The sequence below is a fragment of the Plectropomus leopardus genome, chromosome 18 (genome assembly GCF_008729295.1).
Source record: "Plectropomus leopardus isolate mb chromosome 18, YSFRI_Pleo_2.0, whole genome shotgun sequence".
NCBI classification, from domain to species: Eukaryota; Metazoa; Chordata; class Actinopteri; order Perciformes; family Serranidae; genus Plectropomus; species Plectropomus leopardus.
In genome coordinates, this window is record NC_056480.1 from 25,078,150 (window position 1) to 25,105,145 (window position 26,996).

Sequence of the window (26,996 nt, forward strand, 5' to 3'; positions counted from 1 at the left end):
ATTATGGTAGTCCGTACGTGCGAATGTCCATTCATATGTCCAGCTATATGTCCATTCGTCCCATTTTCCTGAACACAATATTTAAAGAATGCCTTGAAGGAATTTCTTCAAATTTGGCACAAAAATCCAATTGGACTCATGAATTGATAAGATTTTGGTGGTCAAAGGTAAAGGTTACTACGATCTCATTTGACTCATTCTTATAAATGCGTTATGATAGGAACACCTTGAGGGAATTTCTTAATTTTTGGAACAAATGTCCATTTTGACTCAAGATGCTCAGTACTTCCCAAACACATCCAGTTGACAACAACCTTTGATTCTGGCATTGGATGATTTTTACTTTTAGTTTGGTTTTAAATAGGAAGATCTGAGCATAGTGCATGTGGTTGATGAAGCAATGAACATACGACTGGATAAATAAGACTTGGATCATTCCATACTAGTTGGAAATGGATGTTTAATACAGTTTTGCTGCTGTTAAATATGTACCCATTTCAATCATTGTATCAGTAAGTTTGGCATTTTCCTTAGAGTCATAAGAGAAAAACAGTCTGCATATTCAAGGAAACTGACTAATTGATACACAAATGGTCCTTTTGTGGGTGAAGTATTCCGTGAAGTACGTCTTATTTTCAGATGAAATGAATGGTTTCAGTCCATAACATAATACTTCTGCACTGACAGCAGAATATATGTATTTCAAGTACTCCAGTGACTTGGAGTTGTTCGTTTTCGCACATATGCAGACAGATCTGAGTTCAGAGGAAATTATCTACAACCCAATTGAAACATAAATCTCCTACAGTATACAACCATAGAAAGCTATGTTCTTCAGTAAACACAATGATAATCCCAAACATGATTTTGTTATCGACCTCTTTGCTAAATGAGTTTTGTGTTTTTAATCTAATTGATGTCCTTTTTGATAGGATAGATATCGATTGTATCTTGTAGGGACATAGTGAGTAGTTGTATTAAGGACTGCAGGTTTTTTTTTACATGCAGTCAGTACTTTTATGGTGTTCTATCTCAAGCTTATTTGTGTTCACCATCTGTCTTGCTGGTTATGGGTGTGTGAATGAATATTTAATGTAAACGTGTCCAATAGAGTAATGCTTTATAATATGATTATGATCTATAATTTGTGATATCATAGATTGTTCCAATGGTGCTGTAGATTTTTTAAGAAAAAATAATGAGTTAAACTGGTGGTCTGTAGTCTCAGTTGTGACTTTAACTGAAGGTGTTCATTGGCAGGAAACAAAGCAGAAGAAGATACTCAGGTACATCATGTTCAAGATCCCTTTCAGCAAAAGAGACAAAAACTATTTTGGATCCACAAACACTTCAACAACCAATTTAAGTCATACACAAAACTGAAGCGGAAATATTATACAAACAGTCACATCGAAATTGCACAGCAATTTAAAAAAAATCCTCTTTGCAGAGTGAACAAGTTGCCTCAATTCCAGGCATTACAGAGAAAATTACAGGTTGCTGCTAAAAGACATTAGGTACAAAAATGTATATATGGAAAAAAGCAACATCACTTACCAGCACAATTAAAAACATTTCCTGAACTTTGCTGGTCAGGCATGTGGATAATACGTCACTGGCCAAAGCTGAATTTCTGCTGTCTCAAACAAAAGTTAGATTTTTTAAAATATAAATTAAAACTTTATTTTGTGTACTGATGCAACACTTCAGAGTGTGTTTACAGTTGGAGGAGTGCATTTGTAGAAAAGTTGTTGAAAGCCTTTTTATGGCTCTGAAGAAGAAGTCTGAAAAATGACCTTCAGAGATGTCACTGGAGTCAGCTGGGGCTGAAGACTACAAATCTGAAAATGAAAAATATCTGAGGCTGTGTAGTTAGAAAACGGTTACTTTACCAGATATCGTTGGACTGTGGCTCAGCAGACCTACATATCAGTCCCAAGGGCCAATCAAGGCTTAAAAAGCACATTTATGCATAAGTGCCAAAAACTGCAGTTCCGCTAGTGGCCACTTGAGGCTTGCGCCAATACCGCTAAACGTGTCAGTGTTAAATTTTCCAAATTTACAACAAAATTAAACATGCTTACAGCCCAGTAATTAAATGAGTAAATTAAAAGAAGTTTTTTGTCTCAGTACCTAATTTTAACACTTCAATCAGGTGTAAGGGGGGTGATTTATTTATTTATTTATATCTTTTAATCATCATAATTTTATTGAGGCCCAAAGTTACACCTGTTTAACGGTAGGGTGTCTACCAATAGTGTCCTCTCTAATCTCTTGTCCAAATATGGCTACTTTTGGCTCCAAAAAAGCAAGATGAAGACAGCCAAAATACCAAATTTAAGGGTTCAAAACCAATGGGTGGCTTCACGGACGCTACATCTATTCTTTATATAGTCTATTGTCAGTCCACGATCTGCCCCTTTTGCCAAAGAAATTGCTAATTTGAATTTAGATAGCTATGAAGTGTTAGGTTAAAAGAGAAGTGGTCAGGGTAAGATCTTGTTACTTAAAAGGTAAATCATGTCTTCAAGTGTAATGAGTTATAAAGTGGAGTATTGCTACATTTGGCATCACATTTATTCATTGAAACATGGTATTGCAGCAGAGTTCAAGTAACAGTGGTTAGTTTGTCTTGTACTAGTGGTGGGCATGGTTTGTTGGAAAATGCCATTTAAACTTGAAATGGAATGATTAATGTGGTACATGAACAAGACCAGAAATTCACCTCAACAAATGTACTTCCAACTAACAGTGTTAGCCTTTGTTAAACAAGTGTATTTGTTACTTGTAACTCTCTTTCATTGCTTCCATGCAGAGCTGCTGTGCAGTCCTCTGAGAGGATTCCCAAAGCTGTTCACTCAGAATTTCAGTCGTTACTTTGAGTTTGGATGTGCTGTGGAGGTCACACAAAAGAGATGTGGGTTGTTTCAACATTCTGCTTTCTGTAAGAACCTTTACAAAAAGCGGGAGGCGACGAGCAGTCACAACACGATGTAACAGAACAAAGGATAACACAGCATCTACGCTGATGTGAGGTGATGTTATATAAAAAGGAAAAATGAGTGAGTGAGAACTGGATCCTCCGTGAGACAAATCACTTTTATTCAGCCAAATTTGTATTCAAATACTGATATGCAGTATAGAATCATCAGCATGCGTTGTCCCATCTGCTGTAGCTAAAAGTGACTCTGGGTTGATTAAATTAGCTCATGCAAATTGTGCTCAAATGAAGTTTGAATTTTGGAATAATTGCAACATCCACAGATTGATTTTTCATTCACATAGCCTTTGCACCAGTACAATGACACATTTACTACACAGGTTATAATACAGATATAATAGAGATTCCTCTGCTCTGAACAGAATATTCACAATGTGGGTATAGTTTGGAAAAAGAGTCGGATTGAAGTATTATATGACAGCACAGCAGGAAGCCTCAAGCCAAGACTGCCATCTCAGTATGGGGCCTTAAGTGTAATGGCACCCAGCCACCAAACTAGTGCTCCTCCACACTATTGATTTGTTCTATTTTGGGAAGTTGCTGTATTGCAAAGACACTAGGTCTAAATTGTTCTTTTTTATTTCCTGATCGGCCACACTCACACTTCTGCAAAAACAAAATGCTTGAGGTAATGTCCAGGTGGCTCAGTTTGCCAAAGTGTGAACTATGTGCCTGCAACATGCTGTATTATATCATCCTCTTCTCCTCTCTGCAATCTTCCCCTCTTGCTTCAGTCTACGGAGAAGAGGTGGAGGGAAATAGGAAAACATTTTATCTGTCTGTGTGGATAAATCCAATCCTCAAGACATTTGGAGGCAGATGGAAATATTGGCCACTTTATCACGCACAGCTGCTCATTAAACAGCATGATACACAGTATGTATGTATGTTTGGCTGCATGTATATAGCATTTAGACATGATTAAGAGGTTAATTTGCTGTTGGAACAAACATTAGGATGGTTAATGACTTGCATTTTAAGCGCGCCTTCTAGTCCTCCGGCCCCTCAAAGCACATTCATACACTGCTGGCCGAGGCTACCATACAAGGTGCCACTTGCTCACCAGTTAAACATTCACACACACACTCACACATCCATGGCACAAACAGATACTTTGATATGCAACCTGGAGGAACCAGGGATTGAACCGTCGATCTCTTAATAAGCAGACAACCTGCTGTACCTACCTAGTAGAACATGTGACGCGGTGAAAGTAAAAAATAGCCATTCATTCTGCTGGGTCTAAAGGTTGGCATTCACTCGCAACGGCTGCTCCTCTCACCCATCAGTCTGATCTGATCAGCTCTGAACTGATTGATAGCTCAATTATCCACACCATGAATCACAAACTGCTGCTGAGGAAAAAAAGGACTCTGATGCTAGATAGGGAACACACACTTAAAAAAAAAAGAAGAATAAATACAATTTTAAAAAATACAGTTTGCTGTTATGGGCCTTTAGTCTGCATAGGAAAGGTCTTTTATAGCAACTTATAAAAATTGTGAGCAAAAAAACAAGTGTTACACTGATATTTTTGTTTTGCATTTATATTTATTATGCATATTTGCATTTAAAAAGTCAATGAGGAGCAAAAGATAAAGGGAACTATAGTATTAGTTAAGTGAATTGGTTATTGTGTTAGCAGATTGGAAACAGTTTATAGCTTGTGAATGACGAAAACAATACGAACTAATAAAAATGATTTATTATTAATTTAAACAGTTAATAAAATTATTCATTAATATTAATAATTTTAAAAATTGCCTTCGTAATCCTATTAACATGTATAATACAGATAATTATCTGCATAAAATAATTCAAAGATTATACAAATTCCTTTATTTACTATTTTCCCTCCATTGTCTCCCTCTTTTGCTCTCTCTCTCTCTCGTCTTCTGTGCAGAAAACCTGTCCACTCCTCTGTGCAAACAAACACACACACACAAACACACACACACACACAAACACACGTGTACAACAAATGGAAAATCCAAGCCAAACATTTTCCTCCTTTTCCTCTTTTGTTTTGATTCATTTGACTTTATTTCCCCCGTTTTGTCTTGTGCTGTGTTGCAGGTTTTATTTGTTTGTTTTCATATTGGTGCTTCCATTGCAGTTTGCCTAAATGATGCTCACTTGTATTGTGCTATGAAAAAATTTAAAAGAAGGTTTTAGACATTATGACAGCTCCCCAAGATTTGGTCCCTGTGTGAGTCTATATTTGTATTCATTCATTATTTTTTCCTATTCTCACGTATACGAGAGTCTCTTCAGATCTATTGTGATTCCCTGTTAGAGAGCCTATGAGTGCTCTCTTATTCCCTCTTGTCGCAGTCTGACACGTAACAATAAGTTTCATTGTTAAATGCTTCAGTAAGTGTGTGTAAGCATCTTAATCCCTGTATCCTCACAGTAATAGGCCTGCTTTAAAAGCCCGGTTGAGTGCAGCTGAAAGTGAAGGATAAGGATGCTAAACAATGATAACCTTGGGCCTGAGCATCCAAACATTGAGCCAGCAGAGCACACTCCTGTTATTAAAAAGCAAAAAAAAAAAAAGAGAGAGAGAGCGAGAATGAAAGGTGGGAGAAAAAAAGGAGAGAGGAGTGTTATTTGAGTAAACAGAAGTCACGTAGCCACCAGTGGGGACTGAAAGCGATGTTGAATGTTTGGATGAGTAATGCTGCTGGTCATGATGCTCACAGAGCACCGATGAGTGTGTACACTCGGGCTGGAAGCGGCTCAGCTCAGTTAGCCGTCCTGTGTGGAGATGAGCCAATATTAGTCTACCGAGCTTATAAACTGTTGCTGCGACATAACCTCCAATCTCTCCGCCACAGGCTGCTGCTCGCCGCTGATTGAAATTATAGCACATGAGCAGGTCTGCTTGTTTCGGGTGAAGCTTCTTAAATATGTCCTGCTAACGGTGAAATAATGAAACATGTTGGATCACAAAAAGAGGCACAGATGGGCAGCGATTACACAGACCTTTTTAGAAAGATGCTGCAATGGGAGAAGTTTTCATTGGAAAATTTATGGTTAGTTTATATTCCCTTCACCGCTTTATGTCTATTAGACTGCATGTGTTGCTACAAAGCAGTCCCAAAATAGAAAAACTCTACAGTTCAAGATGTACATGGAAATGTTTCCTTTCCCTACTTGTCAAAGCAGATGAAATCTTTGACCCTTTAAAACCTGAGCATGCCTGCTTGGTCAAATACAAGTGCAAGAATGCAAGAAAATTACTTGAAAATTTGTAAAAAAAAAAAAAAAAACAAAAAAAAAACACTGGCAATGTTAAAATGAATAAAGGAAATGACCTGAAAAACTGCTTGAAAATTAATAATTATTATTGATAATTCAGTAAAAAAAGATCAAATATATGGTTAGTTGGAAAAAAAACATGTCCCTAGCTTTTAAAAAGAAAAAATAATTCAGACCTTTATTTAAGACTCGGGAAATCATTGAGGGAGACCCTCATTTTGTGATGCCGAGCCTGAAAATAATTATCGAAATGTATTGATCTCTTTCAGTTTGTGGGACACTTCATGCTAAGTTCCTCATTGCCTTTTCCCATGTTTTTGAAAGAAATTGCACCAATTCGCTCAGTATTCAAAGGTTTAAAAACAGGTGAAAGGCATCTCAATGCAGCACAAGAAAAGTGATGGAGATGCAGGTTTGAAAGGGTTAAACATTTGTTGAAGGAAAAGACAACATATCAAGTGAGTGGTTGTTATGGGGATAATTATAAAAGGGGCAGATGGCTTCAGGGGATATCAGAGGGCCAGCAGATTATTTTTAGACTTACTGCAGAGCACCTCAACCTTTTAAAGCACATCCTCCGGCTCCATCGGAGCATTCATCAATGACCCTGCCTGCAAAGCGGCCACTGTCGGGGATGAGCTGTTAAACCCTGATGACCTGGTCATCTGGGCTGGAGCACCACTCTTTGTTAATGTTCATTCTCAAAGAAAAGGCACAGCTTCTGGAGGATGGTTAACCTGGATATCTTTTACAATGGTGTACTTTGATTCTATCAAATTTTAGACAAAAGTCCAGTTTCAGTTTGTCTCTGGATGCAAAGAGAAGACCTTTTTTCTTGATGATGTTGATTTGTTATAGATGAATTTAATCATCACACTGTCTCCTCATGTTGGAATCCCAGCTAACGCCAACATTCATTTGACACAGAATAGTGGCGACAGGTGTCATTGATATTTTGTTGGTTTTAAATTGTGTTGTTAAGTAACCAAAATCCAACATCTTCCAAACATCTCATGCTGAGGACATGAGACGTAAAATAACGATATTTTGTCGTAAGTAATAAAGAACAAAACCCAGCATCTGCAGAATGTCACAATGTAATGTCCATACATGGTAACGGTTAGATTTAATTAGATATTTAAAATGCTGTTGACCCGAACTTCATTCAGACTAAATTTTGATATCTGATATCTGACATCAGGTGGTGTCCAATGCCAACATAAATATAATGTCCAATAAAAACATGATCAAAATCGTAACATGACCAAATGTAATATCCAGAGCTCAGGAGCTGCAACTATTTGATAGTGGTACACAAATCATAATCAGGATGTAAGTGAACATGCATATTTGGTACAGCATTTTTATACCCCTGCGCCGGTGACAGCGATGAATAGAGGCCATGATATCTCAAGAATAACTTGAGGGAATTTCTTCGAATTTAGCACAAATGTCAGCATGGACTCGAGGATTAAATAATTAGATTTGGTGGTCATAGGTCAAATGTTCAAGGTCACTGTGACCTTGTCTCTGTCATTCTTGTGAATGTGTTATCTCAAGAACACATTGAGGAAATGTCTTACAATTTTGCACAAATGTTTGAGTAGACTCATGGATGAACTTTGTTTTTGGTGATCAAAGGCCACAGGGATCTTGCCTTTGTCTTATTCTTGTGAATGTGATTTGACACAAATTTTTACTTGGACTCAACGACGAGCTGATTAGAATTAGGTGGTAGAAGGTCATAGGTCAAGACCACGGTGATGTTATACAACATATTTTTGGCAATAACTAAAGAAGCATCAAGACTGAAACCAACCTTGAAACTTTTTTTTCTGAAAATATAATGCAAAAATTACCATTTTCACTATATTCACTACTCATACGGCAAAATAATGTGATTTTTTTTTTTTGCATATGCTGCAGCCTACTATATTGATCACAGCACATTAGAATTGGTTATCAAATTAACATTGCTCACACACTATTGTGCTTTGTATGCCGGGGTTGGCCGGTCATCTCTGTCCACACGTTGATTGAGTCATTAGTATATTTTTTTTAATTTATGAAGCCATTCTGGGCTAACTACCATCATGTTTTTATTATCTCAGATGAAATGACACATATCTGCTGGAAAAGAAAGGCTGTAGGTTTACTGCTGCAGCCGCTAAGTATTCAAGGGGACTTTAGACAGAATTTTAGATTTTGTAAACAATGGCAAATAATATTGGGGGTTTGTATGTACTGTGCCAACCAACTTTTTGTTTGTTTTTTATGCTTCATCTCTTGTCTGGTTTTATATTGTTTTGTCTGCAATATTTAATACTGCTGTCTTGCAAATGTAGATTTAGTTTCAGCGAGACCTCTCATTAAATAAAAGCCCAGTAAACAGAAAATAACAAATCTATACCGCAGAATGATTATCAGCCATTATGAATATTTTGTCTTCAGAGCTACAACAGCGCACTGAGCGGGTTGTTTTACCGTTAAAGCATTACCTTATGTGCATAATTATTAAATTAATGCAGTCGGCAGGATGCTCTGTTTCATTTTAATATATTTGTATTAATTTATGGGTCTCTACTTCCTTTTCATTTTTGTTTTACTGGGTCAGAATTTCCATCATAATCATAACTCATATTCGGAGTGTATAGATTCTGTGTCTGTCTTTCTCTGTTGTTTTATTACTTGAGCTCTTTTCCTTATTGTTTATCATCAAAGGCATTACCCCTCCTTTTTTCTTTTCAAGGTATTGAGATCTATTTTCTTTTTACTCATAAATTATTTTTAAATTATTTTCCCCTCATGTTAATTGTATTATTTATATTGGCACTTGTCATTATGGATTAATTTCTTGCAATGAAAGAAGAAATTACTCCAAAATTAACAAGAAATTGAATAAAGCAGCCCAAAAGTAAATGCACTGAAAATTAGGAATAAAAAATGTGAAATAAAGTTTAAAAAAATAAAAAAAAACATAGAAATTATATGGGAAAAGGTGCTTAAAATATGGTAATTTTGTAACATAATTATAAACATGTAATTATGATAATGAAAAATATAGTTTTTAGCTTGCTTTTTTCTCTTTTTTTACCTAGAATTTTTTCCCTAGCTTTTTAAGAATAATTTTCTAAATTTACTTATCTGTGAAACATTTTATACCCAGTTGCTCATTGCCTTTTTTCCCATATTTTTTAAAAAGAAATCAAGCCAATTCGCTCACAGTTCAAAGGTTTAAATACTTTTGAGGGGCATCTTAAAGCAGCACAAAGAAAGTGATGAAGCTAGGGTAGGTAGGTAGGAATAGGTTACCATTGTTGAAAAGAAATCATATTTTATTTAAAATGCATATAATTAAGTCACCTTCTAAAATGAAATTATGCAACAGTATTCTATTTTTCCAAAATACACTTGAAGACTGCACTAAATAATAGGCTACACTATTTGGTGATGCGGTTTTGCAGCGCCACAGTAACACCCTCTTTGTGTAATGAGCATTTCCTACATGCACTCGAGAAATGTCACTCTACATGAGGTGCGACGAACGTGACATTTCTGTTTGTTTGCGCGCGATCCGTCCGCTTTCTCCTCGCGCTGCACAATATTTGTGAGTGCATCTCAATGAGCTGAATCGACACGCTGCGTGGAGCGCGCCGTTAATCTTGTAAACACTGACAAATCTCCGAGTGACGGCTGTCATCTTTATCTTCAGGGGTGACAGCAGCGATACCGAGAGGGGCGGAGAGGCTCGTTTAATCCCTCGAGCCGCAGTTTGATCTGTAGCTCATACTCATACAGGAGATAGGTGTCGTCTCTCTCCCTCTCCCCCGCGCGCGCTCTGTTTCTCTCCTGGTTGCTGTGGCGACGCCTGCCGCAGCGCAGGGCATCTGGGCAGAGCTGTGCGCGCGCGAACGTGAAAGACAGCAACACGTGTTACGTAACATGTTGTAAGTGCAGCACGCGAGCCCAGGCAGGATGATTAAACAGATCAATTCTTCACTTGCAAATTATTAATGAAACTGTCACATCACAGCAAATCAATGCACTAAAAATGAACTTCAGTCCCAAGTCGATTCTTCCACACTCACTCTGAGAAGCACCTGTTTCTCTTGCAGCACTTGTTGGAGCTGTATGTAGTCACAGTGATGTTTCTCCTCCTCCCTGCTGACATTTACCTATTCTGTGTTTTGTGGACTGTTTTATTAGTACAGATCTTCTAATGTGCCAAACTGCTCCTCTGAAGCGTCCTTACAGCTTCATTTTCTTTTCTCCCGTTTCCCTCCTCCCTCCAGCTAGTATCATCATCTGAGGAAAAAAAAAGTCCTCTCTTCATTTCATTTTTGTAGTTGAGAAAAGGAGTGTGCAGCTAGGATGTTAACCCTTTGAAACCTGGATCGACATAATTTTCCTTTCAGACGTCTTTCACAGGCATTTAAACTTTGAAACGTGGGCAAATTGGTTTGGTTTCTTTAAAAAAAAAAAAAAAAAAACACAGGGAAAAAGGGCAATTAATAACTTGGCAGGAAATGCCCGCAAACTGAAATTTGATACTTTGCAGAACATAAAAATATAGTCCTCTAGTTTGATTTAAATATAATGATCAACTATTATCAAACGTCATCAAATTGCTTCTCTAAAAACTTTGAAAAACCCAGTTTAATTTTATACAGATGTTTTTATAAGATGTATAATAGTATTGTGATTAAACTGTAATTCTATTCAATTCAATTTTTATTATATTGAATTGACTATTTGTTTTTTTCAACCATACATTTTAAACAGATTTTGTTGTTAGAGTCATAATTATTTGTATTTGTTTTTATGTTTTTTAAATTTATTTTGTTTATTTATGTATTTTATTCCATTAATCTTATTTTCAGATTTTTATAACATTGTCGATTAGTTTTTGAACATAAATTCTAAACAGATTTTTTATTAATTTTAATTTCTTATTTATTTTGATGTGTTTATTGCATGACCACACTCTTATTTTTAGATTTATATTATTTTACATTGATTTTTGCACATTTTTACAAAGCGTTATACTAGGAAAATGTTTTTTTTATTAATAAATTGATGCATTTTGTTAACATATCCTACAGTCTATGTTTTAATTTGTAATTGCAAAAGTATTTCTTGGTGAGACTGTTAAAGAGTTAAGCCTCTGGGGACACGTCATTCCCGGGTATACCTGCAGTTTTTACCAGACGATTGTAGAGGCAACTTAGAGAGCATTGGTGCAGCAGCACTACAGCACTCAGCTCGGCACAACAGGAAACACACAGCAGATGCTTTTATAAAGCAGTGTTTTGTCGTGACCTTTAGCGTCCTCTCTGCGGAGATGCAAAGATGTTCGCTGAGATTCCCCAGAGAATCACAACCAATCGGAAGCCGCGATGTTTCCATTCTTGGTTGATCTATTTGTTGTCAAGGTTACGTAAAGGATGAGTTGTCCAAAACTTGAATATTAGCAAATGCTGTCTCATCTCATCAGTACCAATTTACCACAATTGAATAGATTTTTTTCCTTTGATAATGTGTATGGTTAAGTTCATGCATTTTTAACACATTTGCGGTTTTCCTCAACAGAGTAGGCAGCCGTTTCTTCCCACTACTTGTTTTTCTGCGTTTGTTATCTTAATCGGTTGATTGCCTTGGTGCTGATACACAGTCCAGGATAGCAGAGTAAGAGAAGCTCTGTAGCGAGTATTTAATCTGTGGGTGTGTGTGTGTGTGACTGAATCTTGTGTGTGTGGGAGTTCATCAGCTCATTACAGACTAACCATTCTCTTTTGTTCGCTTTAAATTTCGCTGTGAAAGAATTTATTTCCAGTTCTAGAGCCAATGTAGGCTACCTATAATTTGCACATCTCCTAGCAACAAGACTTTGAACAAACTAAATATAACTACTTGCTTAGGTGTCACTATAGGCTCGGTGCCACCAGCTATGAAAGGATTGTGTTTTACTGTATGTGTGGATGCATGTGTGTGTTTGTGTGTGTGCATAGGTTTCTAAGTACACTATCATCAGAGGTCTTTCAGCAAAAACAAAAATACAGACATTTTCATATACGCTTTGTTTGAGCTAAAACAAAAATGCTCTTAAAGCACTATTCATCCTGTTTTTAATGTGGCCACGTGGCTAATACAACTTTACACAACAAGAACGTGTAAACCAGACCTGCTCTAATAGTTTTTATACTATCCAGTGATATGGTCATGTTTCATTTGATAACCTCATAGATAAGTAGTACAATGGAAAGGGTGCACCAATTGTGAAATTCTGGGCAGATAGAGCTGTTTTATTGTTGCTGTCTATTTATTTATTTATTTTTTTTTTTTGCTATTATTTAATCACAATTTAGTGCCAGTGAAACAAGGAAAATTTGGCTACAAAAACTGAAATTAAATTCTTCATCACACTGCCTTTGAATGAGCACAAATTCAATCATGCACAAAAAACCCCACTTCATTTAGTTATATAAAGTTAGTTAGTTTAGTTATATATAGTTTACTACATACATCAATTCTTTTTCTAATATCTATATTATATAATACATTTTATTTATACAGTGTTTTTCAAGGTACTCAGAGACAATTTATAAATGTCAAAAAAAGATCATAAAATGGAATACACAAAAATACAAAATAAAATACACAAAGCATTAAAGTTCATATGACAGTATGCTGTTAACGCATCAACAAATGTCTCCTTCAAACAACTGTACTTATTTCCCATTAAAAATAAAAAAATTACATGATTGCATTTGAACAAATCATGAGTATATTGTAATTTATCTCCGCCCAACACTCATTCTTACTGAATACAGTTTGAATGCATTATGGTGTAACTCAATGCAACCTCCGTTAGCTGTTAAAGCCACCAAAGAGGCAACCTCAGAGGCTGAAAAATTAAGCCAGCGCAGAAGTGTCAAAAACTGCATTTCCTCTAATGATTACTTGAGGCTGGCTCCAAAACAAATCCTCTATGACCTCATGACCCCATGTTAAAATGCCAAACTTTAAAGCAGAAATAAACATGTTTACAGCCTGGTTTTGTCTTGAAAGTGTCATGAAAACAGTGCAGGGGGTGAATTTTTTTTACAAACACACTTGTTCACAATATAATAATGCTTAAAATGTCACTTATTTAATTGTGGGCTGCTTTAGGTGACAGGCTGTCCGCTTATAGCATCCTCAGCTTCTAAGTCAAATCCACCCCTCGCTTCTCCACAGCTCCAACCTCTTGCCCAAATATGGTCCCTTCTGGCTCCAAAAAAGACAGTGTTGGCTGAAACTCCAAACTCAAGGCTTCAAAACTAAAAAACTGATAGTGAGTTTTACTGCATCTTTTTGTCCTAAAGGCATCCTGTTGACAATCTCTGTTTGTCACAAACACATTTTCCCTGGGACAACATTAGTCTCAAGCCCTGCTTTTCAGTCTGCGCAAAGCTGATGTGACACAGTAGGTAAACATCAGCCGCCGCCATTGGTAAATGTCATCTGTCAGCTGATAGTGGTCAATTAGGCGAAATTTGGCCGATACCAATGTTGAAATGATAAATAATGTACAGGGTGTAATCGGAATATTTACCACATCTACCCTACATTTACTTGAAAGAACCTTTCCATAAAGGCCAGTTTCAGCCAACTAATACATCATTCCAAATCTAGAAAAACATTTTTATCTTTCTTCAAAAAAAGAGAAGAAAGGCCTCCTCAGAGCCACTCAGTGAGTGAGTGCTGCTGGTTGTCTGTGTTGAGTGAAGTGTGTTTTTAATACAGACGTTGAGCTGAATGTCACCCTCCTGTAGCTCCAGCCTCCCTGGGGCTCTCTCTCTGACTGTGACAGCACGGCCTCAGTCGCCCACACCCCACCACCACCCACCCCCTCCTGCTGGATGGTTTGTCTATCTTCATACTCCCCCACCCCTCCACAGCCCCCCACCCCTCACGGTACGCAACAGATCGGCACACTGGCGGCACCAAACACAGCTCGTCTCTTTCATCAGGCTGTCACACAAGGCTCAGCCGCTCTGACTCACAGTGTTTATCACAGCTCCGGGCGTGACACTAGAAAGCGTATGACAAGTGGTTTGTGCGTGTGTGTTTTGTGTGTGTGTGTAGGCCGGCGTTATTCTCGTCATCACTCGGGTGATCTCTCCCGGCGCCCCTGAATCCCCCACGTTCAGAGTCAGTCTCCTCCTCGGCCCCGGCAGGAGCGCGCTGGAGCTCGGTTCACTGAGCTCGTTGTTCAAAACAAATCATTGTGTCTCCCTCTGCACCTTAGCCAAATAGAGGCCACATCAGCAGTGACTGGCCACACATTAGCTGAATTGAATTGAACTCACTCTTTGTTTCTTGGTTGGTTGCGACAGGAGAGAGGGAGGTATAGCTGTGTGGGAAGAGAGGAATGTACTTTGTGTGTGTGTGTGTGTGTGTGTGTGTGTGTGTGTGTGTGTGTGTGTGTGTGTGTGTGTTTGTTTGTCACACGTTTGGATTGTTCCAACAATCTTGTTGGTTCTTAACAGAAATTAGTCATGCATGAGATTAACAGGAGGGAATTCAGCTTAATACCCACAGCTCCGGCACTCTCCGCTCATGTCAATAAAATGTATTTTAGGACAAACAAAGCCTATTGATACTCCTGCAGAAGCACTATGATAGACCATTAATGGTCAGCTTAGGTTTTGATGAATACAAATGAAATGGAGATTGAATGGGAACCCTGTGAATGGCTGTGCGCGAGATTCAAATGTTGGTTTGAACGGTCTTAATTCCCTGCCAAATTCTTCAGAGTTCCAGTTTTGTACAGAATGTAAGACAAAAAAAGCCTCCGTTTGGGGCCTGCTAATCCCCTTTTCTTTTTTTGTCTCCTCTGTGTCCAGATGTGTTGGTGAATGGGAAGCCGTGTGACTGTGATGTCATTGCCGACTGTAAAGCGGGTGATGCGGTGACCCTGGAGGTAAAACTGACCAATCTGAGCAAGAACTCAGTGGGCCCCCTGGCTCTGACTGTGGTGCCCTATCAGGACTACCAGAACGGCGTCCAGAACTACGATCTGGAGGACGCTGTCACCTTCATCGGCTCCAACACCTTCTACATTGACAAGGTTAGTAAGGGCTGGGAATTGATGTCATTGTGCCGTTTTAAGTGTTTACTTAAAATGGCACAGTGACATTTATAACTTCTCTGTTTAATGCACCAGCCCCCACTAGTGGGTGCTGACAAGAGAAGTTATAGTTGTTAATATTTGCTTAGCACTACATACTTAACCATTTAGAGTTTTAAATGTTTAAATACTGCTCATAAATGTTAAATAGAGTTAAGTGTTGCCCCAACATTACCACAGAGCAAAAGCGTACCAACAGCACATGTCAGTGATTTGCACAGTTTACACCACTTATAGATTTTTGAGTTTTGAGGCTCCATCTCTCTTTTGCAACAGAGCATACTCTAGGCACAGATGGAGCAGCAGGGTGCCAAGTGCGTTTAAGTGAAACTTGACTGTTAGATATTTCATATAGTTTCAGTATTGTATATCATTTCTCCACCCTACTGCACTTCCATGTAAAGTGCACACACCACGTTTGAGCGTTGTGTCTAACCTATGTGACAGCAGCAGAGGAAAGTTTGCTTTGACTTGCGTTTGCAGCAGCTGCTCTTCTAATTTATGAATCACCTAATTTGATCAGCTCTTCTTAAATGTGACAATCAAACACTTGTTTGTATGTATGTGATACTGCTGATGACCATGCCCCATGTATATTTAAGTATTTGAAAAAACATGTTCTGAAAGCATAACATTACATGTGGTGGCCTGCCACAACTAAAACATCTGCTGCCATGTATTGATTTTTGTATCGTTGGAGACTGACAGTTGAGTAGAAGGAAAAAAGAGGAAGAATTGCATACTTTAATAATCCAAGAGGGGGAATTCAATTTTTTCCCCTGTGTCATTTACATATCACATACACAGCCCCAAACTACACACACACATGCACAGAACAGAACCTTTTACACCTGCATTAAATGGACAGATGTCAGTTGGGCCTACTCTGGGCACAGACAGAGCAGCAGAACTTCATGCACTGTGAAAGTGAAACTTAATTGTCAATTGCACTCTAAAAAGTCTATGCTTCTGCTGCAGCAGCTCCTATCGTTAGTCAATCAAATCAGCCCTGACTTGATTGACAGATCAGTTACCTTGCAACTGAAACTCCTCAAACTTCTACTGAGGGGGACAGAACTCATGACGAGTTCCGCCTGCGCTATGTTCACAGACCAGTAAAATTATCTGATATAGAGACAGGACACAGACTAATAAAGAGAGGACACACACACACATACACACAAGATAAAAAAGAGGGGCTAAAAAAAACCCACCGCGGTGACAAAAATCTGTCCACAGACAGACAGACATAATCACGTGAAACACTCAAAACGGCCTTTGTGATAGTTCCGCTACAATAGATGTCACACACGCACATACACTCGTGGTGAAAACAGTACCAGGCGTTGCAATGTTGTCGCAGATGGTAAAAAAATAAAATAAATAAAATAAACATAAAAGCATATCATCATGTTTTAAATTGTTTTCTCCCTTCTTTCTACATACTTGCTGAGATTTATGGTTGAGTTATGTAATCATGGCTGCTTTTACTTTTGTCGGAATTGTAATGAACATTGTGTTTTATTGCAGTGCCGGCTATAGCATGCACATTAATGTACCTCTGGGAACAGTAGAGGCAGACATGACTTTGGCTTTGATGGATTACATAATTTAGGCATAGAACAAGTCACTGTAAATCGTGACTTGAAATGAAACCAGTGACTGACGAGGAGGCAGGAAAAACATTCAGATATCCATACTGGAAGGTGTTTAGCAAAATAGGATAAAAACAAAAAAAAAGAAACAAAGGTTCATGATTGTAAAGGTCATGGTTGAAGTCTGTAGATTAAAAAGAACCTTGTCGGAGAAGAGATCCTAGAAGAGAGCCTTTGTCTGCAACACGTTCTCACTCCTGAATGAACAAGCTGGAGGCGATGAAAAGCTGCTCAGTTGATGCCAGAACAAAGAGCTTATGGTCTAAAAAGCACATGAAAGCATGAATGAATTCCCCATATTCCCTGAATGTGCAAAACAACTTCATTTTGGGGATTGTTCTCAACTGAACATGGAAACGCTGCACTTGTCAGTACCTTTTCATCAAAGCCACAGTAAGCTTCAAACCGACTCCCCTGCTGGCTTCTCTCTGGCTGACTGTGTGCCAGCTTCATTATGGAACTACTGAAAGGTGGCGCCTAATGATTCTGATTGCCGTCTGTCTTTGCCATCACCAGGTGAAACCCAAAGAAAACTCTGTCTGTGTGGGTGCCCTGCTCTTCCTCTACACTGGAGATTTCTACCTTAACATCAAGTTCCAGGATGACAGTGCCGGACGAGAGCTTCCTTTAGCCTGGTTCACTTTGCCCAGCGTCCACATCAGAGCTCTGGACACTCCGCTACAGGCCGGGGCCTGAGGGCTGAGTGGCCATAAAAAGAGCGCAGAGAGTTTTGATGATGATGTCCTCTATAAAGACAATATCCTTATGAGCTGAATCACATGTAAATAACATTTTGTTAAAGGTTTCAGCATGCGCACAGTTGAGCGCAATGGCTCAAACTCACACGGACACACTCCTTGACACGGTCAGTGAATGTTGCTATGTAGCTGATGATACAGGTAACATCTGTACAATTTGGCAGCTGTCTGGGGTGAATAAAAACAGGCCGCTTTCTTTTCTTTCTTAACGCATCCGGACCTAATTAACGCTTATTTCTGTGGAATCACTGCAACTCACCTGTGGAAACAAAGTAAATTTGCCTTACTCTTTGGCCTTGAGTTGTGACACATGAATTCACACCTTGGACCAAAATTAAGGCAGACAGTCCAAAATGGAGATAATTTATCCCTACTCATGATAAAGCCATCACTGTGATAACACAGAGGGGGTCAGCGGTATATTAAGTGGACTCGCGTGACTAAGAAGAGGTCTGTGGTTAGTTTAGGCGACAAAACAACTTGGTTGAGGTTCGGAAAAGTTTGCGGTTGTCACATTAGTCACTTGACTAATGACTGAAGTGATAAAAGAACTCCATGTTGACTCTTAGTTTCACACAGGACACAAACCCCTGTCTTTTGGGTAAGTCCTGTGCTTGTTGGACCCATCCACCTCAAGCATACTTTCCCATGCTTTATACTAAATCTGTTGCTCTGAACTTCTAAATCTTATGCAGATAGGTCTGCATTGGAGTTTGAAAGCCTGAAGCGTCTCTTACAAAAGCTAAAGGGTGACCCCAGCACTATTATAGTAAAGAAGGGAACACTGCCCAAACAGCATATTTGGACAGCCTTTAATTCAAAACAAGCTTGAAGTGAGCTGTACTGTTAGCTGAGTTGCACTGTCCAATTTTGTATTTTGCTGAAGTTTAAACTTTTCCACAAAATAGAAGCTGTATGGTTTGTATTGTCAATCATGGAACAGGAATTGATGCTACATTTGTTTTTTTATGAATTAATTATGTAAACATCTTTCTTTTCAGTGTGTGCTTTGCTAGCTAGCTAGCTTGCACACTAACTGATAGTCAGCTGACTGCTAGCTAACTGGGCAAGTCGCAATCAATTACAGCTAGGTCATGAAATGCAAATAGTCATTTTGCTACCAAGTTTCTGGCAACAACTGAATATGTCCACTTTTCAGTGCAGCAGAGCACTAATATCATCATCATCACACTTTTCCCTATCCATCACAGTTTAATTTGTTAATCACAGTGCCATTTATTGAGTATAGTTTTTAACTGGTATTGCGACTGGCAAAATAACTTTCAAAAGAGAAGGAAAAAAAATTATTCTGCAAACCAACACTGGAAAATGTGGTTAACCCGAATCTATAGCCAGTTATGTACACATAAAAAATATTTATTTCTACTGCTGTATGCACATTTTCTCTTTCTCTCTTTGTGCCAGCTGACACTGAATTACTGATGAATCTGACTGTCTTAGATTAGCCTATCATTACGTTTGACTTCAATTGTTGTAAATAAATGTCAAAAGAATTGACCTTTGTTTGTTTTGATATTATTTAACTCTTAACGTTTGTCTGTCCCCGCCATTATAGCTCTGTGTTCATCTTCATTTTCTGCCTGCTGAAATGACCTTTATCACCTCAGCATTTTGGGAAGCTCAAGTCTGACATTCACTTAGACCAAAATCCATAAACAGTGATTACCCGGCAAAACATTGCTGACTAATAATCCTTTTTAGCATTTGTTTGTACAGGGACTGAAAAATGTGCTGGTGTCCAGTGAGACTTTACAAGTCAACACAAACATTTTCTGTTAAGCTTTCTTTGACATTTTCAAACATCGGTGCATTAAATAATGTCACAATTGAAAAAAAAACCTTAAGTGGTTTATTAGTATATTGTGCTTTCTGATGAACTGGAAATTAACCAGTATACCCACAGAAATACTTAGAGTGCTACAAGTTATCTATCTGGGATTCTGTCCTCCAGTAACAATCTGACTTCCTTTAAGGTTTCAGCTAGTCCCAGCATTAGCTAATATAGTAAACTCAGAGCAGCCACGCCCGTAATTTTGCATAAATTAGAAATAAGCTGTAGAGACTGTTTTTTGTACCAGGCTGTACAAAAACCGCAAAGTTAAGCATTTTAACATGAGGGTCTATGGGGACTGACTAACACTTGAGGAACTGCAGTTTTTGTCACTACAGTGTTGGCAACAAAATGTTTTTCCTCCAATTCTGATTCTCAGTGATGTCTGAAGAATTTCTGATAGTCTTTCACAACACAGCGTCACATAAATTTTTTGCCCAAGTTGAAATATTTTAACTAACACAGACACATTTGGTGTCTCTCAGTGCTACATTTGCATCCATTCTTGTTTTGAGACCATAGTGACTATGTGTGGGTAGAGCTCCAAAAGAGTCAAGGACGGATCTGACTAAGAAGCTGAGGCAGACAGTGTGTCACTCAAAGCGACCCCGGCATTAGTTATCCTTAACTTTCAGCCTTAATAAAAACATAAACCTGTGAGTTATTAAAAAAAATTCACTCCAGTTGTCAAAAATCAAAATAATCTAAAAAAAAAATCTACATCAAAATTCGTTGTAGAGCCCAAAATCATATTTTGTACTGGACGGTAAACATGTTTATTCATGCTGTTAAGTTTGGCATTTTAACATGAAGGTCTATGGGGATTGACTCACACTTAGAGTCTCAAGTGGCCATTAGAGTCACTGCAGTTTTTGCCACTAATGCATTGGCGACAAAATGGTTTTCCTCCGTATCTGACTTCAAGTGATGTCAGGTGAATCTGAACAGTGAAAGGCTTTCGCAACACAATGTCACATGAATTTTTTGCTGATTTATGAACATGTTTTGCTGTCACCCAGCGCAAATTTGCATCTATTCATGTCTTTTGACCATAGTGATTATATCTGGCTAAGAGGGTGGAGCTTTGATGAGTTGAGGGATGGATCTGCCTGAGAAGCTGAGGACACTATCAGCAAACAGCTTGTCACTTTAGGTGACTCTGCCCTTAATTATGCCTTACTTTAAGCATTAATAAAATTTAAACGGGGGAGTTATACAAAAATTCTCACCCCGTACAAGTTGTCATGAATGTTGAAATTAGTTAGAGACCAAAACTGTTTATTGTACCAAGTTGCACATTTATTTCTGCTTAAAAGTTGGGAATTTTAACATGGGGATCTCTGGAGATGGACTCACACTAGGAGCCAACCCCAAGTGGCCATAAGAGAAACTGCAGTTTTTTGCAATTAGCATTAGCTTCATTTTTCAGCCCTTGAGGTTGCCACTTTCCTCCATCCCCATACTGGTGGACCAAATATGAACTGGGTGATAAGATGCCAAGGGAAGATTGGACTTGTCGACAAAGCTAAAGTGTCTGTGTGGGGGGAGAAATCCGAGGGTTTCATGCATATTTTTAAAAAAAAAAGAAAAAAGAAAAAAGAAAGAAAAGAATAGAAAAGAAGCTTATAATGAGAAAACACTTGATAATGTTTGGGCCTTGTGTGAAATGAGAGCTGAGTGTACTAAGGACAGGATGGTATCAGTAGAGTTTGACCCCCTGACACCTGGTTTGAGTTTGTATTTGTAACAGTATAGACGAGATAAAAGAATGCTGTTTTTGTAGATTTCTTTCAGCATAACTTTGTGTATTTTATCTGGTGTTCCTGATATGTGCACCATCATTTATCCTTGTAATAGCGTGAGAAATGGTGAGCATTTTCTCTCTGTATCTAGTGATGTGTCAGGTGAAGGTCACATTGGAAGTTTGGCGCCAAACAGCTTTTCCACTTGTATTAAATGTGTTCGTTTACATATGTGAATAATACATCAGTGAATCCACAGAGTTATCAGTTATGCATACAACACAAACAATTCCAAAGTCATGCCCTCCACGCTTATTAATTTGTTTATCTATTTGTTTATTTGATTAAGAATAGAGTGCATGCGTGTGGGTGTGTGTATGGTTTCAATTGGCTTAAAATTAAAAGCAGCTCTTGAGTAAGTAGACTTGTGCGTGCAACAATAGAAGTGGATTGTGTGATGTGAGAGTGTGGACCCTGGGCTGCTGTCAGTACAGGCCAACAAAGAACTCTGTATTTATGCAAATTTGATCTTCTGCATATTGTTTACTGACCCTTACAACTGTCTTTTTCGGTTAAGGTCACTCTGTTTTATAAGCCTAAATTACAAAGCAGGGCCGAAATTAAGAGTGTCCTATTCTCACTTATCGAAGCATAGATTCACCTTATTCACTCTAATTAAATCCTCGGATCTGGCATGGAAAGAAATGGACTTCAGAGCGACAAAACAAAGCCATCTAAAGCAAAAGGTAAGCACTCTGTTCAGAGATTCACAAACATTTTTATTACGCCTTTCAAGAGTTAGCAGGCAAACATTGCATATATTATATATGCTGTAATGCATTTTATAGTTTCCTCCCAGTACTAGTTGTGTACACCACACAGATTGGCAGAAGGGAAAAGTACTGTATGTCTTTTCTACTTAGTTACGGTAGTTATGAACTGAAATAAATTATCCATCACGTTCTCATCCAAAGACGTCACAAGTTGCCGCTTTGCTGTGGACTTCCATGTCTACATATTATGCTTTATGCATCCCTTTGCGTCTTCTGTTGACATTCTTGGATGCTGCTCCTGTGATGCCAACAAAAGCACATGGTGGGATTATGCTGCATATGGCTGTGTTTAAGCAACAAAAGCACATGGCAACTGTGTTGGGACGTCAACAAAAGCACATGCTGGTATACATGGTTAGGTTTAGGCAAAAATGGCATGCTGTACAAGAAAACATCACATTCAGACAGGAAGCAAACACCAGACTCCCTCATGAAAGATTTTTTTATTTTTTGAAAATGCCTGACAAAGATCTGTTGGATTGAGATGTTGCACAATTCAAATTTAGTTAAAATTTGCTTTACAGATTACAATTTCACCGTCAAAAATTAAGCAAATGCAGAGGTGCCAAAAACTGCAGTTCCTCTAATGGCCACTAGAAGCTGGCTCCAAAAGAGAGTCAATCCCTTTAGACCCCCATGTTAAAATGCCCAACTTTCAAGCAGAAATAAACCTGTTTACAGTCTGATATGACGGTAAAATGCCAAACTCGAGGCTTCAAAACAGGAGTACATAAGCCAGAGGGTGATGTCAGAGTGGCTACACCCATTATATTTTTACAATGTATACTAATACTTCATTTTCAAGTGAAATTTGTAATGTAAGATATTACTTGTGTTTTCTATGGGATACTTTTACTTAAATTTTATATACTTTTACTACTATAAATTACCTTCTGAGCAGGCTTAAATTAAAGTTTTTGCGTTAGATGTTAATGTTAAGTTTAAAATGTGTGTATCGGATCACATGGTTCTTCAACACGTTACCACCGCTCCAAACATTACGCTGACCTCCCCAGAGCTCAGGACACCCAGAAGAGACAGAGCATCTTGTCTGGAGTTTAAATAAGGTTTCTTATCAGAAAATCACCACTAAATTATTAGCCGCCTGCCTTCATTACCTTGCAGTACACCTATAATTCTGATCGTAATCGGTATAACAATCATCCATCAATCTGTGCTGATGTGTTTCCTCCCACCTGATATTATATGGTTAAAACAGTGGGGAAAATGAGACGTTTGAGAGCAAACAAGAGCCTTTCGTTTAGTGCCGAAGCAATCCCCCGAGGTGGTGCCTTTGACAGTATAGTGTGTCACTCTGCATGAAAACTCTCATGCAAATGAATCTCCAAGAAGCCAGAGTTCAATTAAATCCCTTTTTCCTCTCCTTCAGTATAGAGTGGTAAGTCACGTCCATTCATACACTCTATCTGCGACCTTGCTATGCAAATGATCTCAAGAGTGGCGCGATGGAGGGGTTACGGGGGGGATTAAGGTGTGTGCTGAAGAAAGACGAGCGATTTGACACCTGCGCTGCTCTTTCACTCTCATCGCCTGTAGCACTGCCAGAGGAGCGTGCAGGAATCCTCAGCCGCTGCATGTTTACTGATCCACTGTGACTCTCTGGCTTAATTACTACGCTATCTGCCACCGCACATGAGCTGCTAAATATGAAATAAACCCAAACCTGAACTCTAAAATGTGACTGCAGCTTGTGGGAGAGTTTCCTCCCAGTTAAAGTCCACATGAAATGAAAAATAAACTTTTTTTTCAACTTTGTTCACTTTATAACCTTCCATGTCAGAGTAGCGTGCGCCTTTATCACAATAACACGAGTGCGACAAAATAACCCGAACACAAATTCTACTCCAATGCCACTGTCTGATTAACGACAACTTGAGAAAAGGTAACGAAAAATTAAGTGATGGCAGCTGTAGATGAACTTGAAGCGACATTACTTTCCCTGTGCTGCTTTCAGATGCCTTTAATGTATTTAAAGTATTTAAACCTTTGGACCATGAGCACTGATGCAGTTTCTTTCAAAAACATGGAAAAGGAAAAAGGCCACGGGCCATGAGCAACGTTGTAATCAGTGTTTCACAAATCGCAAGAAATTAGAAGATTCAGAATTTTTTTAAAAAGGAAGGGAACTATGTCTATGAAACTAAAAAGGAAAAATACTTATTCAAGATTATGCCATTTCTGTGTTGTTTAAGCCACATAATGACTTTTTTTTTACATTTGGAGCGATGACTTTTTTCACCATTTTTCCCTGTGCTATAGTATGGCTTTTTTCCCATTCTATGCTTTGGCTCAAAACGCTCAAAATATTAACTTTTTAGACCATTTATTCATCAGGGTATAATATAAATGACCTAAACATGCTGTGCTATGATTTTTTTAAGCATTTTTAGCGAGGACTTTTTTGACTATTTTCCCTGTGCTATAGTATGGCTTCTGTGGTTTGTGTGTTTTGGCGTGCTTGTGTGTTTTTTTTGTCTTCTGTGTTTCAGGGGTTTGGGCGTGGCTTTCGGGTGCTGGAGCTTAGGGCACAGTCTCCTCAACTGCGCCTGATCAGTAATCACATCCTTCATGGCATTTAAGCTCCAGCTTCGCTCGACGTCGGCACCAGATTGTTTCCACTGCTCCTGTGGTATATTGGCCGTCTCTCTCATAAGATTTTCTGGTGTTTTTGTGAGACTTCTTCTGCCTCAAGCTTCTCGTACTCATCATGTTTTTTGTCTTCTTGCTTCCAGTGCCTCCCATCGAGCTCCAGCGCCTCGCCGCCCAGCCCCTCGCCTTTGTGCTCAGCCATCCACCTTCACCACTCTGATGATTTAGTGATTTACTTGTTGAGCATGTCTTCAGGCTTCATGGTTTACCAGTGGACATAGTTTCAGATTGTGGGCCCCAGTTCTCCTCCCAGGTCTGGAAGGCGTTTTGCCGTTCGGTGGGCGCAGCAGCCAGCCTTTCCTCAGCCCCCAGACCAATGGCCAGACAGAGTGGGCTAAGCAGAACCTGGAAGCGGCCCTGTGATGCGTAGCTGTGCAACATCCTGTTTCCTGCAGCACTTGTCTCCCATGGATCGAATACGTCCACAACTCTCTCTCCTGCTTTGGTTACCACCCCCCTTTGTTTCCTGAGCAGGAAGGAGCAGTGGCCGCTCGGGCTGTGGCCAACCATCTCCAAAGGATCAGGGGAGTTTGGTGGACGGTCCGTGCGGCTCTCAGTCGCTCTGCCGAGAAGAACAAGCGATTGGCGGATCTCCATCGCACCCCTGCTCCGGATTATCACGTGGGACAACAGGTGTGGCTTTCAACACGTGACATCCCCCTCCAGACAGAGTCCTGTACGCTCTCGCCCCATTTCACAGGCCCTTTGAAATTGTCAAGATTGTGAACCCGTCTGCTGTGAAACTGAAACTGCCTGCTTCTATGAATATTCACCCTGTGTTCCACGTGTCTTTACTCAAACTAGTGACTTGATAGTGACCTCAGCCCTCCAGCCGTTCCCCGCCGCCCCCCTGGCTCATTGGCGGTCACTCAGCTTTCTTGGTCGCCCGGATTCTGGATGTTTCCAGTACTTGGTGGACTGGGAGGGGTACATACCGGAGAAGTGCTCGAGTGTCTCCTGGGGGCTTATTCTCGATGGGTCCCTTCTCTCTGGCTTTTACTGCCTGCGTCCCCGTAAGCGAGGTGTCCGCCGTGTGGCTTCCCGTAGGGGCGAGGAGGGGTACTGTCGTGGTTTGTGTGTTTAGGAGTGCTTCTGTGATTTTTTTCTCTTCTGTGGTTCAGGGGCTGGGCGTGGCTTCCAGGTGCTGGAACTCAGGGCACGCTCTCCTGCGCCTGATCAGATATCACCTCTTCATGGCATTTCAGCTCCAGCTTAATCGGCCGTCTCTCTCATGAGATTTTCTTTTGTGTTTTTGTGAGACTTCTTCTGCCTCAAGCTTCTCGTACTCATCGTGTTTTTTTTTGTCTTCTTGCTTCCAGTGCCTCCCATCACCACTCTCAGAGGATGGTGAGGATCCTCACTACCCTCTCAGATCCTCACCATCCTCCGCTTTATCGGCCTCATCATCACCTCCTGCCTCACCAGCCCCCTCCACCTCGTAAATCCCTGGCTACCTTCCCCCCCAACCCATTCCTCAGTTCCCTACCTTGACTCCATTAAAATCCTGTTCATTGTTAACCCTACCCGCTCTTTGTTTGCTCTTGGGTCCACCTCACACTCACAGTTCACCAGAAGCTGAGCACCTTTTTTTTTTTTTTGCAATTCTGTAATTTGGCTCAAAATGCTCAAAATATTGACTTTTTGGACGTTTTTTCATCAGGCAATACTTTACACAACCTAAAGATGCTGTACTATGACTTTTTTTAAACATTTGGAGCAATGACTTTTTTGACCATTTTTCCCTGTGCTATAGTATGGCTTTTTTGCCATATGTGTACTTGTACTTAAAACATTCAAAATATTGACTTTTTGGACAGTTTTTTCATCAGGCAATACTACTTTACACAACCTAAACATACTGTACTATAAGTTATTTAAGCATTTGGAGCGTGACTTTTTTGACCATTTTTCCCTGTGCTATAGTATGGCTTTTTTTTTTTTACCATGCTGTACTTTGGCTCAAAACGCTCAAAGAAATGACTTTTTTGGAAAGTTTTTTCATCAGGGACTATACTTTAAACACCTAAACATGCTGCACTATGACTTTTTTAA

The 26,996-nt window shown here is 39.2% G+C and overlaps 1 protein-coding gene across 3 annotated transcripts in view; it reads left to right on the forward strand.

Moving 5' to 3' along the window:
- The window catches only part of trappc9 (trafficking protein particle complex subunit 9), a 250,150-nt gene extending 230,785 nt beyond the window's left edge, over positions 1 to 19,365 (forward strand). For all 3 annotated transcript variants that reach the window (XM_042506368.1, XM_042506370.1, XM_042506369.1), the window contains 2 exons: positions 15,151 to 15,374; positions 17,606 to 19,365. In XM_042506368.1, the coding sequence (XP_042362302.1) occupies positions 15,151 to 15,374; positions 17,606 to 17,785 (404 nt within the window). In that variant the 3' untranslated portion in view covers positions 17,786 to 19,365. The remainder of the gene's footprint in view (positions 1 to 15,150; positions 15,375 to 17,605) is intronic.
- The last annotated feature ends 7,631 nt before the right edge of the window (positions 19,366 to 26,996 follow it).